The sequence below is a fragment of the Neoarius graeffei genome, chromosome 1 (genome assembly GCF_027579695.1).
Source record: "Neoarius graeffei isolate fNeoGra1 chromosome 1, fNeoGra1.pri, whole genome shotgun sequence".
NCBI lineage: Eukaryota > Metazoa > Chordata > Actinopteri > Siluriformes > Ariidae > Neoarius > Neoarius graeffei.
The window spans coordinates 78,979,677-78,995,330 of record NC_083569.1 but is presented as its reverse complement, the minus strand read 5'-3'; the positions used below and the strand labels follow the sequence as shown (position 1 = coordinate 78,995,330).

The following is a 15,654-nucleotide window of genomic DNA, read 5'->3' as shown; positions in this document are numbered from 1 at the left end:
ATAAGTAAATTCTATTAAAAAAAATTAAATATACACAAATGCTTTTGATTTGTATAGAATAAATAAGAAATTTAATTAAAGCCATGCAAATCAATATAAGTAAATTTTATTTAAAAACTTGGGTAAATGTTGTTGAAAAAAATTGCCTGCAATTACATAAAAAATATAAGTAAATTCAATTTAATAAATATAATCATACTTTACTGGAAAAATATTTCTGGATTTAGATGATTGGAGTTTGTGCGACCTGTTGACATAAGGAAATTAATTAAATCCAAAGAGCCATTTTTTTCAGTGCATCTTTGTGATCCGTTCTTTGAAAAGAGCCGTTCAAAAGACTGGCTCATTTGGCTCTTTTTAAATATTTATTCAGTTTTAAGAAGACAGCGTCTAAAGAAGCCAGATCCCTCTGCTTAGACAGTGACATCAATATTTCTGGACATATCTTTTATATAAAGCAACCTAGACTTACATTATTGTAACCCCTAAACGCTCATAAATAACCATTAAAAAACAATGAGGGCTTCAATGAATGTCCATGCAGAACGGCTTTTCTGTAAAAAAAAAAAAACCCACTCAAGAACATAGTTATCAAGACCGCAAGAATATTTTATAGAAAAACACTTGTTTTACAAAAATATTTAAGTCTGAGATACAAAATAGATACAACTACAATAAATATAACAAGAACTAGTTATCACACAAGAACATTTTAATAGAAAAAAACAAACTTTCTATATTAAAAATATTGAAATTGTAATAAAAATAGATACAACTAAACAGTCAGATAAATAGATAAAGTTATAACAAGAACACAAGATTATTTTAATAGGAAAAAACAAACTATTAATGCAAAAAATATATTATTAGAAAAATAGATACAACTAGACAAACAGATAAATAAATAAAATACACAAAAATAGAACAAACAAAATGACGATAGAATAAATTAAATGAACGTCCGTGCAAAGTAGTTTTCCCACAATATTATCATTAATATCACACAACTACATTATAAACTATATACAAAACAATTTGAACTATTAGGCAAACAGATAAAACTTGAATAAATAAAAGGCAAATGAATGCTCGCTTGCACGTGCACACACACCATTATGAATGATGTTTTTATATTTCATTTTCACCTGTTGCCAGGTGCGTTTGGCACTGCTGTTGCCTCTGAAATGTTCACAGGACATACACCAACTTAGTCAAAGGGACTGAACAGTCAGTCATCCTAATTCATGTGACTCTGTGCACATATCAGCTTAAGTAGGCTACTCCATGAATTTACCATACCAAATTTTATTCAGGATTTTTCGGACATTAAACAAGCTATATATGACTGGGGCCACGTCGAAGGACCATTTTCTGTGACTTGTGATTGATCATGAAGCTTTCTCTCATTCTGGAACATGTAGAGGGGAGAATGTACTTGCGCATTTACCCGATCGGCAATTCGTTGCCAACATGCTTGCCGCTCCTTATTGGCAGCCGCTGTGTTAGATTTTGCTCTTAATGTTGTTTTGAACTCCTCGTAGCTTTGCATTATGACAGCGCATTCTTCCTCCGTGAAGTACGGCGACCGTGCCATTGTGAACAGTGGGGATTTGCGCTGATAACCTCCCCTTTAGCGTGAACGCGCATTAACCCTGATTAGGTTAAACCAGGTTCAACAAATCAACTTCATAACTGGCGTCGTAGTACCGTTTAACCCCAAACAAGATAACCAGGTTTTGTCAACCCCGGTTTAGCGGGGGAACCCTGGGTTACTTCTGGGTAGGTTGACCTCCGTTCGTAGTACAGGGCCCAGGAATCAGAAAAACACAGGCGATATAAACACAAGGGCGGAACGGGGGAAAGCGGAAGGCAGAAAGGGTCAGACACAGGACTACACTCAGAATAATAGCGCTCAGTAGTCTGACGGAATGCAGAGGCGATACTGTGAGAGGAACAAAACAAGCAAAGGGGCATCAATACAAACGGAGACCGAAAGGAACAGGTGATGGTGATTAGAACTCGGGGGAGCCGCTCCGAGGAAGTGGCTCCGGATTGGCTGACGGAGAGCACGTGGTAGTGACTGGTGTGAGGGGGATTGTGGGAACTGGAGTCCTGAGTGTTGGGTGAACCCGGAAGCGTGACACTTTCACAGTAAAGAGAAAAGATCGCTGTGATTAAATCTCATGCTTGCCAGTAATTTAGGCACAACTGAATATATATGAAACTAAATTAAAGTATATGATTGTGGAATGTAATTGTTAATCAGAATCGGCACAAATAATCAGGATAAAATGGCTGTGATCAGGCTGCAATTTAATGGAACCTTACAACATTTTTAAAGCTAAACATGTATAATGTAAAACCAGGGGCGGTTCTAGCCATTTTGGGGCCCTAGGCGAAATACAGACATGGGGCCCTCAAAAGTCAGTCTTGAAACACACATACAGAATAATGGTCATCCTTACTTGGCACATGCCATATCTCCGTGCTGTAAATTCAGAAAAAAAGATAGCAAACTGCCACTAACAACGAGCCCCAAATAAGCTCCACAGTGAAACAGGTTTGAGATTACTCCAGCATTTGCCAAAATTCTGACAGTGTTTTTGCTCAGATCAAACCAGAAAGAGAGAGCGACAAGGCAAACAACAGAAGAAGAGACAGTAGAGAGAGAGAGAGACAATTTTAAGAGTCAATCTCCATATTTTAATAAAACAAGGATATCTGAAATCCAATTATTATTTTTACTCCACAGATACATATTACCAGATATAAAATTATCTTATTCTTATCAGAAGTAGAACACAAATGGATACATATTACCAGATACACATTACCAGAGATACAAAATGATCTTACTGTTATCAGAACTACAACACAAATGGATATTACTCTATCGAAACCTCTACATTTCAAAGGGATAAGACTGATGGCAAGATAAATGTACGAGAGAGAGAGAGAGAGAGAGAGAGAGAGAGAGAGAGAGAGAGAGTTTGTGAGTGAGTGAGTGAGTGAGTGAGTGAGGGAGAGAGCCATTAAGTGACAGGCAATACAGTGGTTGAGAGACAGATACAGAGGGATTGTGAGTTTGTAAAGGATGCAGCCAGTACATTATTGAAATGTCCTTAATCTTCAAAATTCCATTGTTCACGTATTCCATCACCATTCCATAATGGGGTGTAGGTGTGTGTGTATGTGTGTGTGTGTGTGTGTGTGTGAGAGAGAGAGGGGGTAGAGAAAGAGAGAGGTATGAGTTTTTAAAGGTTGCAGCCAGTACATTACTGAAAAGTCCTTAATCTCCAAATGTCCATTGTTCATCATAATCATATGAGAAAGAAAGTCCTACTTGTTTTTGGGAAAATCTACTCCTCTTATTTGTACTGGACCTTTTTGGACAATTGAACACCTCTCTGAATCTGGTAACGTTGCTGGCCACAGTGCCAGATCATCGCTTAATATGACATCGTCTCCACTTTAGTTAGTTTCAGAAGTGCAGCTGCATTCTTTTTGCCCTTTTTTTCGTTTAGGGCAACCACTCTCATAACTGCGCTTCATCTTGTTTACAGTTCCCTCTGCTTTGGTTTGAATTTCCGTCGCGCACCTGTCTACCTCGTCAGATCATGGACTAGTCCAATGTAAAACAACCAGGGTGTGTGTGTGTGTGTGTGTGTGTGTGCTGGGACAAATACTATATACACATGAATTCGATATCCTGATGCTATTTTGGTGTGTTTTTCCATTTATATAGTTGACTCCTTAATATCAGAGACAAATTAAGATTACATATATATCGTTTGGTGTTTACCGTGATGGGGCTGACTGTTAGGGGCCCCCAAATTTTGGGGGCCCTAGGCAACCGCCTTGGTTTGCCTAATGGTAAGTCCGCCCCTGTGTAAAACAAAGTATGATTAAAAAAAAGATGAATATACAGTGAGGTACAAAAGTCTGAGACCACATTAAAAATCTGGGAATCTGGACATGAACAAAGTTTGAAACTTTGCACATGTTCCACATTTAAAGTCACTACAGAATGAAAAAAGTGTGACTTTGTGAAAGAAAAGTGTTTTATTGTTGGAGTGTTGCACCGATACTGTATAAGAGGAATAAAGCACAAGCATGAACAGTTTTATGTAAAAATAATCAGCTCTGGGGTGATGACAACTTTGTCATTATTATTAATGCAGGAGCTTCTGGGTTTTATTTCTGATGTAAGATCTACAGTACACCTTTAACTGTAAAATTCATGAAAGTATTCCATAAAAATATTTTACACAAACATTAAATGACGCCCCAATAAGTGCCGTTAGACTTCAATTGTAAGGGAGTTTAGAATAAAAACCTTTCATATCAGTCCAGAAAAACATGTAGAAACTGTGGTGTGTGATTTTCACACCTACACTACAGATGCGGCGGCACGGTGGTGTAGTGGTTAGCGCTGTCGCCTCACAGCAAGAAGGTCCGGGTTCGAACCCCGGGTCCGGCGAGGGCCTTTCTGTGTGGAGTTTGCATGTTCTCCCCGTGTCCGCGTGGGTTTCCTCCGGGTGCTCCGGTTTCCCCCACAGTCCAAAGACATGCAGGTTAGGTTAACTGGTGACTCTAAATTGACCGTAGGTGTGAATGGTTGTCTGTGTCTATGTGTCAGCCCTGTGATGACCTGGCGACTTGTCCAGGGTGTACCCCGCCTTTCGCCCGTAGTCAGCTGGGATAGGCTCCAGCTTGCCTGCGACCCTGTAGAAGGATAAAGCGGCTAGAGATAATGAGATGAAATGAGACACTACAGATGCAGTGGACTGTATAGAGACAAGGTTGAAACAAATTCCAGTATTTCTACACTATTTATAAACAATGTGTAACATTATTTTATATCAACCCTAGTTTCTGGTGACTCCAGCAGTCTCCTGTCTGAAGAGCAGCTGCTGTGTTCGATCTGTCTGGATGTGTTCACTGATCCAGTCACCACTCCATGTGGACACAACTTCTGTAAGAGCTGCCTTACACAGTGCTGGGAGAAGAGTCAACACTGTCACTGTCCATTATGTAAAGAGAAATTCACCAAGAAACCTGAACTGAAGATTAATACAACACTGAGAGAGGTTGCAGATCTCTTCAAGAAGAAACGTGGTCCTGACAAACCTGAGGTTCTTTGTGATGCCTGCACTGGAGAGAAGCTGAAGGCCCTGAAATCCTGTCTGGATTGTGGACTGACTTTCTGTAAAACTCATTTAGAGCCTCATAATCATGTTTCCAAACTTAAGAAACACAAACTAATAAACCCTGTGGAGAACCTGGAGGACTACATATGCCAGAAACATGAGAGACCGCTGGAGCTGTTCTGTAGAGATGATCAGACGTGTGTGTGTCAGTTCTGCACTGAAGGAGACCACAAGAATCACAACACTGTTCCTATAGAGGAGGAGAGCGGAGAGAGGAAGGTGAGAAACGTTCATTAACATCAACTTTAGACATTATTATGTGGTAGATCAGATTGGAAATTTGAGATCAAGTTCCAGGACAAAAGTATTAAAAATATCAATTATCAAATATTAAAAATATCTATTATTTATCTTCTGCTCTGTCATCAGACTCAGCTGGGGAAAACACAGACAGATGTGCAGCAGATGATTGAGGATCGACTGAAGAAGATACAAGAGATCAAACACTCAGTCAAGCTCAGCAAAGTGTGTGGAAAATAGTTTATGTATTGTTTGCTTTAATCTGTAGAAATTAACAATCCGCAGTAAATATTAGTTAATTATTCAGTGTGATGTAAAGAAAGTGAAAATGTGTTGCTCCTTTAGAGAAGCACAGAGAAAGAGAAAGCAGACAGTGTTGAAGTCTTCACTGCTCTGATTCGCTCCATTGAGAGAAGTCAGGCTGAGCTGCTCGAAGTGATGGAGGAGAAGCAGAAAGCAGCAGAGAGGCAGGCTGAAGGACTCATTAAAGAGCTGGAGCAGGAAATCACTGTGCTAAAGAGGAGAGACACTGAGCTGGAGCAGCTCTCACACACTGAGGAGCATCTCCACCTCCTACAGGTCAGTGTTCCTCTCTCTGCTCACTGGCAATGCAGAACATCACAGAACAACACTCACCATGCTGAGGAATTTCTCCTCTCTCCTACTCTACTGTAGATTTACTCCTCCATGTGCAGCCCTCCACACACCAAGAACTGGACTGAGATCAGTATTAACACTGATCTGAGTGGGGACACTGTGAGGACAGCTCTGTCTCAGCTTCAGCAGACTCTGAATGAGAAACTCACTAAAACACTCGATGACAAGTTAAAGGAAGCAGGTGAGAAACTTTTATATGATGTGTTTTCTTGGCACAAGTCTATAATAATATTTGTTAATTTTTAGCTTTATTTGATTCAAATCCTGCAATAAAACCATCTGAACTCTAATGAAAGTGATGTTTTGTTGTAATTATTTTCCACAGAACTGAAGAGGATTCAGCAGTATGCAGGTACAGTGAGGTTTCTGTTTCCTCTCATATTAAAATGTACAGATCATCATTACACCACTGCATCATCAGACTTATTTTCATCTGTAGATCTCTCCAGCTAAAAGGAAGTCTTAAAGTGTCTCTCATTATCCTCCTCACTACACTGTAAAAATGAAAATGTTGAGAAAACTCAAATTATCAAGGCAACATGATGCAATAGATTTTTGAACTGTCTCAACTTTTGACTACTGTCGTTGACTTTTACTCGTTTTCAAGTTTAGACAAGAGTTCTGCAGACTTTAATTTTCTTGTTCACATAATTTTGATAATCTTGCGAGGCTAAGCACGAAATTCTTGCTTCAATAACACGTATTTCTATCTTCAACAAATGCAGAAATTCCTGCTGAATAAACAAGTCTTGATTCAGTGAGATACAAATGTTGCTTTATAAATCGATAAAAACGCATGCTGCTGTAATAAATTAATATTTAAACAAAATGAAAAGCACAAAGCATTAAGTTCACCGACACTATGTTTATTCCTCTTGGTAAACATCGTGGTGAACAGGACATGCATACATAAAATAACTGCCTGTCCAAGTGTATCTTTAGAGATGAAAGTGGAGCAAAGAAAAAAACCCTGAACTTTTGAAAGTCAAAGTAAGATGGGGGGGGAAACGTCCCCCGAAAATATTTTAATAACATCACACGCAAAACCCTGCATTCTAGTGCATTTTAGCACTTATTTTCACTAAAACAAGTGATAACTTTTAAGCCTTGTCCTTTCATGTGCATTAATGATTAACATGTCAAAAATATCAAATTTAATTCCCCTAGTTAATGAGTAATTTTCAGGAGTGCATTTAGAAAACGCGGTGATTTTCCTGCTACACAGTTCATTACTTTGAAAAATATCAGACAGCTGAAGGTAAACTCAGCAAAATCCCAAAACAGTACTGTTAAAAAGTAAAGGTCTGTTAGAGTTTCTAAAGCTTTCAGGTTTCAATGTTGGGGACATTGATAAACAAGGCTCAATCTTTTAGTCGAGTTGTGTGTTTGCATAAGCTAAAGTGAACTAAACATTTCCAATTCATATTTATGTGAGTTGAAGCCAATTGTTTACATTCGTTCGTATTGTCTGTAAATTTAAAACACCAATGAATACCAAATTTCTCATAAATCGGGGCGTAGGGTGTGTGTGTGTGTGTGTGTGTGTCACACACTGACTGGCAGCCTGAGTACATTATGTAACAAAAAATAAATTACCGTTGCTAGTTTTAGGCAGCTTAGAAACCGGCTCTTCCATTATTGCTGTTTCTTCCACGTTTTCTTGATGTGTTCTAGAAACGGCACTACAACTTAGCTTCGAAACCACAAAATGCAACTTTGATGGAAAAAATATAGATATAATAAATTGCTTACCTCTCTTCACATCGAAAGAAGGAGGAAAGTTTTGCTTGTTTTGACATGGCGAATTATTCACACAAGAAGAAATACTCGTAATTCACAACTAAAAAGACTGCAGCTACACTGGCAGCGTGAACATGCTTTCTAGTGCGATTGTGTTGCGCTTGCGCAGAACGGTGTCAGTCCTGTGCACACGCGCCGTTAACAAAGAACACCTGTCTTTAATCAATGAACTGTGTTTGGGCTATTTAAGGACTGCGCCCATGCAAGGACGATGCCAAGTATTACGTCTAGGAACGCAAAAAATCCGAAAAATTAATTTGTCCATTCGGAAAACCGGAGATTTTCAAGGGTTTTGTCAAATATCCGGATTTCCGGGTATTTGCGGAAGACTTTCATCCCTGTATCTTGAAGTTGTAAATGAGCTCTAATCACAATGAACTAGACAAGTTTAAAATTGCACATACATTGAAATTTTAGGAACAAACTTGAACAGGCAAAACACTGGTTATGTGCCTCTTACAAATCTTGTAAAATGATTGTGACAAACGCATCCAAAAACATCTTGAATTTGGATTATGTCGCACAAGATGTGCATTTTTCAAATGCGTTTAAAGGTCTTTGAATCAAAGAATTTAAGAATAAAAACAAAATTATAAAGCTCCACTGCCTCTTGTTAACTGACATCCACAAATACCAAAAATGTATATTTCACAGGCAAACTGGAGTTGCATGCTTAAAATGACTGCACATGGAAGATAGTGCATACACCCAAGTTTTACTTGAGCACCAACAACAAACATGAACAGTGGAAACACGGTATATGCACCTCTTGTGAACTGGCAGCTGACATCTCCAAAAGTTTCATGAATCTTTGTTTCAGAGGCAGAGATCTGCATGCTTAAAATGACTAGCTCACAGCAATAGCTTTGTTTTGAGACCCCTTATGCGCTGTGAGCATCGAGAGCCAAGCTCAAAAAAAGATAGTCTGAAGTGCTTCAAAGGTATACCTCATCTCCTTTGGATAATCAATGTTCATGGCATACAGAAGGCCAAAGAGGGATGCAAAGGCAGTACTGAGGTCTGGTAGGTCATGGAGCACAATGGCCCCTTCCAACACAATAGCCATGTCTCGCACATTTGGTGAAATGGCAGCATCATTGTCTTCGAGGACAGTGAGGATGGCAACAGACACACCTCTGAGCACTCGTTCTTCAGGGTCAGTGTCCTGAAGAGAAGGAACAAACATGATCGAGTGTTAAAGAAAACGGAAAGACAAAATGCATTTCTTCTTATTCCAACCTAAATTTTAGTAACATGCTACCGACCCTTGCCATTCAGCTTGTGGAAGTTTAAAAAAAGCACATTGAATTACCTGTGCAGGAAATGTACGATAGAAATAAACTTGTTATTACTCACCGAACACTTCAAGAAGAATTTAGCGATGTCATCCCAAACAAAAATAGGCAGGCCCCTCAGTGCTGCTGTCTTTCGGTGAGACACAATGTCCGATGTCTAACAGTACCCAGTGGAAAACACACAAGCATATCAGTTAGTATAGTGCCAAAGTGAATTTATACAAAACGCAAAAAGAAAGAGGGAAAGAAATTCCACTGCAATCCTGCATTAATTTGTACTTTTACAAATCAGAAATACTGTGATCATTTTCTGTTTCAATTCAGAACACCAAAGCAATGACTGGTACCAGGTTCTGGGTCAAGGCCCTTCTTTGACTTTTTGTACATCTCATTACCCTTACGCAATTTCAGTTCAACATCATATAAGAACTCAGGGATTGGGAACAGAGAGGGCCGCTCAGCAACATGCCTTAAATTGCTCTGGATAGAGTCTGAGCTAGACCTGAAATGCTCAGAGTGAACACTGGCTGTATCAAGAGCGGAGACTGAACCAATCGAATGGTCACTGGATTGTTTAAGTAGAGATGAATTACAGTCGCGCATAATATGCAGGACTGCACGCTCAGCTGGTAATTCAGACATTGTCAAGTTACATAATGCATTGCCAACATCTGGATCCTCAAACTGGAGTGAGAAATCACCTTCAAGTCCAAGTCTCTCTTTCAGTCCATCAATCAGTTCACTGACAGATTCTGCTACAGCAAGCTGTATTCGTCTGGCTTCTTTGGAGAAGACAACCACCCGAAATAACAGAGTCTGAAAATAAGAGTGAAATAAAGAGCGGGAAATAGTCAGACTTGGTTCAAAAACATTTGACAAAATAAAGCCAAAGTCTTAGGTGATCACAGCCCAGAGTGATGTCTTCAAACTGCTTTCTTAATCTGAGCAGCAGCCAAAGTATTAATTTTATAATAAAAGGAAAAGAACCTTGACATCTCAGTGAAGCTAGTATAAGAAAATGTTTAATACTTTAACTTGATAATTTCAATCAGTTTTCAAAAGAATAAATTAGTTTAATCTCAAATAATCAAGCAATTGGGGCGGCACGGTGGTGTAGTGGTTAGCGCTGTCGCCTCACAGCAAGAAGGTCCGGGTTCGAGCCCCGGGGCCAGCGAGGGCCTTTCTGTGTGGAGTTTGCATGTTCTCCCCGTGTCCGCGTGGGTTTCCTCCGGGTGCTCCGTTTCCCCCACAGTTCAAAGACATGCAGGTTAGGTTAACTGGGGACTCTAAATTGACCGTAGGTGTGAATGCGAGTGTGAATGGTTGTCTGTGTCTATGTGTCAGCCCTGTGATGACCTGGCGACTTGTCCAGGGTGTACCCCGCCTTTCGCCTGTAGTCAGCTGGGATAGGCTCCAGCTTGCCTGCGACCCTGTAGAAGGATAAAGCGGCTAGAGATAATGAGATGAGATAATCAAGCAATTGCAGATACATGTACATGTATGAAAATATAGATCTTCGTGTTTTATAACTGATATGGTTCAGCATGAACTGAGAATGAAACATTTTCCCCCACATGCATGGACAGTTAAATGGCTTAAATAAGACAGAATGTTCTGAGTAACTTAAATGGATTTCAATTTAAGCACAATTTTGAACAATGAAAATCCTACAAAATCTTAAAACTTGGACTATTTTTCCTCACATTTCACACATGAAAAGGTTAAATAAGATCTTTGTTGAATCGACCCTTTAGTGTAAACAGCTGGCACAAGGAAACATTCCATTCTGAGTTGCTTTAATGGAGATACGATCGATACTTTAGATCGATGCTTTTGATTGATACTTTAGATCGATCCGCCCACCGCTAGCGTTTACATTCCTGCCGCAGCGTCCATTCGGGAGGCACTGGGAAGACTGTGCTCTTCTCCTGGACCCAAGTCTAACCAACTTCAAAGCCCCTTCACTTTAATCAGCGAGTTTCCCACATGGCGCTATACACTGGCTTGGATCTGCAGAATTGTAACATTTCTGACTGACAAATCGCCCCGCGTTTGCGTTCACTGCGCGGCTACTGCTAACTGCAGAACCAGGTCACCCCCTCCCCCTCCTCCCAGTGCTCATCGGCATCATTTCCTCCTCAAACAAAACTACACCATAATTCAATTACAACGCATTATAAACACACGCAGTGCGTTCCAACATAAAGTTAGCATAAAGTCGTGTTTGTTAGGGTGACCAGACGTCCCGGTTTTACCGGGACAATCCCGATTTGGGGTTGTGTGTCCCGAGTCCCGACAAAAGTCTGTCGGGACTCGGATATGTCCCGGTTTTCGCCACTCGCGACGTTTGCGACTGAGCAGCGTGGGAATCATTAGTGGAGAAATGTCTGCATTTACTATTTTGATGAATTGACAGGAATCGCAAACTTTCCTGGTTACTGCCCCCTGGCCCTGTGGCATGGATGTTTATTTAGCCACATTATTCCAGACAATAGAACGTGTTGCCATGCAACAATAAAATAAACATTAACTGGCGCGAATGTTCTTTGTCTAGCAGCTAGCAGCAGTAACGCCGCAGCAATTATGCCGAAAAGAAAATGTACCTTTTCCAAAGGTTTACAGGGCACCTACCCCTTCCTCCGAGAGGTGCAGAACAATGCGCACGAAGCCTACTGCACACACTGTAAGTGTTTTCTTCTTGTACTGAGTTGGGTTGCCTATGTTGCAAATGCTGTGCGCTCCTGTGGGGGCTTTCCTCGGGCTGTCGCCCCTCTCCTCCTTTACTGCTGTTTTGTTTGAGTGTATATTTACGGAAGCCGCAAGAGGCCCTTCATATAATCTTTTTTTATTCACCTTGTTATCCCGACATAACGACATAATTAATTCAGGATCTCGAGGAAACAACACAACTAATTCGAGATCTCTAGAAAACAAAACTGTTATTTCGAGATCTCGAGAAAACAAAATTATTTCATGATCTCAGTTGGATCACTGTATCTCCGTCGGTAGAGACGAAGCTGGGCCAGTCTTCTGCGGAGGTGCTGCGGACTAATTTTGAAATTATCCCTTATTAAAAGACAATGCAATCTCTCCCTGTGTCAACCCCTGATCAAAATATTGCCTTATTAGGTGATCAATTATTCCAGACATTCTAATGACCAAAGTTGCGTCTATACAGAATGAGAAATAGCCCCAAAGTCAGCATATCACAAGTCTCTCGGCGCACCTGAATGAACCATTTCTCAGCTGTTTACTCGAGATCACGGAATAATTGTTTTGTTTTCTCGAGATCTTGAATTAGTTGTGTTGTTTTCTCGAGATCCTGAATTAATTATGTCGTTATCTCGGGATAACAAGGTGAATAAAAAAAAGGATTATATGAAGGGCCTCTCTCGGCTTCCGTAGTATATATTCTCAAATCACTTGTCTCTTTTTTGTTTCTGTTTAACATACCATTCTGACAGTTTATTGCTGTGTTGAACAGCTTGTTGCACCTTCCATTAAAGTGTTCACTTTTGTACACATCTTGCTTTATTCATTCAGTTGTGGGGAATGGTTAGTAAGGGTGATTTTGACCGAGGCTATGTTGAGGTCACATATCTACTTTTTAAGTTCATGCTATAGTGCATACAATTTTAGAGATGTAGCCTACATGTGCATATGCATTCTTCTTGGTGTTCTCACAAACAGGTGAAATAAATCAGTTTAAATGTGGCCTATGGACATAGCCTGGCCTATTCTCAGCCATTACAAAATCTGCTGTCTGACCATAATTTAACTGATCTGTATACCACTATGCTACTAGATAACAACATGCCTGTTTGTGTTATTTCATGTGAGATGTTGATAAATGTGAGCTTCAACAAAATGATAAGAGCACCTCTCCGACTGTCACGATTACGTAAAAAAAAAAAAGGTGCACAAGCATGGTCGCGCGCAAAAGTGTCCCGGTTTCAGACTCGGGAAATCTGGCCACCCGAGTGTTTGTGCAAGAATTCTTTTGAGGGTCGCTAAGCTTGGAGCGCCGTCTGGAGCCTCGCTAACAATGTTAGCTTTGGTGGTCGGACAAAATGAACCCATATTTCGTTTGAAACAGTAAACTGCGCTTCACTGTTAAATCCCGAGTCTAGTAAAACAACACTTACCTGCTTAGCCAAACGGAAACGGTGGCAGTATTTTAAGAAACTCGCATCCACGGTGTCCCACAAGTTGAGTCGGAGTTCAAAATGTCCGACCAGCAAGTGACTCCCACAGCTCATGTGGCCACTACGGAGTTTCCATCAAGGGGCTAAACGGAACCTCTCTCTGCTCAGAAACCGGTGTTTACCTGTTATTAAAATGCGTGTTAAGATATGTAAACGCTACAAATGATCCTCACTACTGGATGATGATTTAATCTTTTTTACCTGCAAACTCATATCACACACTGTGTGTTTCTCTCAGTGGATGTGACTCTGGACCCTGATACAGCTCAACCCAATCTCATCCTGTCTGCTGATGGAAAACAAGTGACAGATGGAGACAAACGGCAGAATCTCCCTGATACACCACAGAGGTTTGATCCGTGTGCCTGTGTTCTGGGAAAGCAGAGTTTCTCCTCAGGGAGATTTTATTATGAGGTGCAGGTCAGAGGGAAAACTGCGTGGACATTAGGAGTTGTGAGAGAGAACATTAACAGGAAGGGGACGATTACACTGGAACCTCAGAATGGATTGTGGACTGTGGGACTGAGGAATGAGAATCAGTATAAGGCTTGTGCTGATGCCTCTGTCCCCCTCACACTGAGAGAGAAGCTGGAGACGGTGGGGGTGTTTGTGGATTATGAGGAGGGTCTGGTCTCCTTTTATGATGTGAAGTCCAGATCTCATATCTACTCTTTCACTGGTCAGTCTTTCACTGAGAAACTCTATCCATACTTCTGTCCTTATTTAAATGAAGGAGGTAAAAATTCAGCCCCACTGATCATCTCTCCTGTATTAAACACTGAATGAATTTTCAACTCACAAATGTAATCATCTATTAAATGGTGAGAATAAACAGAAATATTTTACTTTTTCTGGTTAATTTTAGTAATACATATTTCCCTTTAAAATGCTGTACAGTTTATTTTAATACCTGGGTTTAGTTTTTTGCAGAAACAAATAATTTTACTCCTACTGTCTGTTGTTACACATTTTGATTGTGGAACTTTGTCATTACAAATCAAATATTAATAAAGATTATTTACAGTTCACACTGAGTTTTACTGCAGAATTTAATCTGATCAGTAAAATGGATGAAGTTCAGCTGCTGATGTCTGTGTAAATAAAACCAAACAAAACTGTTTCTCTTTCAAACCTCAAACATAAACTTGTATTTTATTTCAAAATAAAAGCGTCAGGGTTTTTCTGTTCTTCCAAATAGGAATAAATGAATCCTCAATCTGCACTAAATCCTTCCATCTGCTGGTACAAACGTGAAATAATGCGGTCTATTTGGGTTGAAAATATTAAATTAAAACAAATATGTTAAATGTAGGATGGCAGAGGGGATTCTCATTAATATTCATGACATAACGCTACCTGATTGGTCAGTGACACGTTCCGGCTCTGACGTTTCATGCTGCTGCACGTGACAGTGTTGTGACTGCAGTGAAAAGTCATCCTGAGGAGATTACACTGACTAGTTTACCTGATTCCCTGATTCCTCTATCAGAGTCATTGTCACTTCTTTCCTCATGAGCGTCACTGTGTTCTGTCTGTTTAAGAAGGTGACAGGCTGCTCATTCAGTATATTGATCTTTTTATTAGGTCATATTTTTGATTGATGCATATTTAAATACTTATTTAAATGAAAACTTAACTTCCAGTCAGGTCCATAAGTATTTGGACAGTGACAATTTTTTTGCTATTTTTCCTCTGTACACCACCACAATGGATTTGAAAAGAATCTGGAGAAATCTATGTACGCAAGAAACAAGGCTGAAAACTGACATTGGATGCCTGTGATCTTCAGGCCCTCAGGCGACACCGCATTAAAAGCAGACACCTGTCTGTGGTGGAAATCACTGTATGGGCTCAGGAACACTTCAGAAAACTATCGTCTGTGAAAACAGGTAATTACTGTATCCACAAATGCAAGTTAAAACCAGATATAAACAATATCCAGAAACACCACCACCTTCTCTGGACCCGAGCTCTTTTACAATGGACTGAGGCGAAGTGGAAAATTGTCCTGAGGACTGACAAATCAAAAGTAGAAATTCTTTTTAGAAATCATGGACACCACGTCCTCCAGGCTAAAGAGGAGAGGGAGCATCCGGCTTGTTATCAGTGCACAGTTCAAAAGCCAGCGTCTGTGATGGTATGAGGGTGCATTAGTGCACATGACATGGGTAGCTTGCACATCTGGGAAGGCATCATTAATGCTGAATGATATTTACACGTTTCAGAGCAATATGCTGCCATCCAGAC

General features: G+C 40.1%; 1 protein-coding gene across 1 annotated transcript; it reads left to right on the top strand.

The window, feature by feature from the left end:
• Positions 1-1,928: 1,928 nt before the first annotated feature.
• Positions 1,929-14,193, top strand: LOC132885245 (E3 ubiquitin-protein ligase TRIM39-like). The gene is made up of 7 exons (XM_060919689.1): positions 1,929-1,944; positions 4,873-5,429; positions 5,580-5,675; positions 5,796-6,029; positions 6,126-6,288; positions 6,433-6,459; positions 13,646-14,193. Exons 1-7 carry the CDS (start codon positions 1,929-1,931, stop codon positions 14,191-14,193), a joined length of 1,641 nt encoding a protein of 546 aa, XP_060775672.1.
• The last annotated feature ends 1,461 nt before the right edge of the window (positions 14,194-15,654 follow it).

What these genes read in the sequence shown, in the direction of transcription:
- LOC132885245 (XM_060919689.1), top strand. An exon ending in AGCATCTCCACCTCCTACAG is followed by an intron (nt 6,030 to 6,125) that starts GTCAGTGTTCCT and finishes ACTCTACTGTAG; the next exon opens with ATTTACTCCTCCATGTGCAG. An exon ending in TGACAAGTTAAAGGAAGCAG is followed by an intron (nt 6,289 to 6,432) that starts GTGAGAAACTTT and finishes TATTTTCCACAG; the next exon opens with AACTGAAGAGGATTCAGCAG.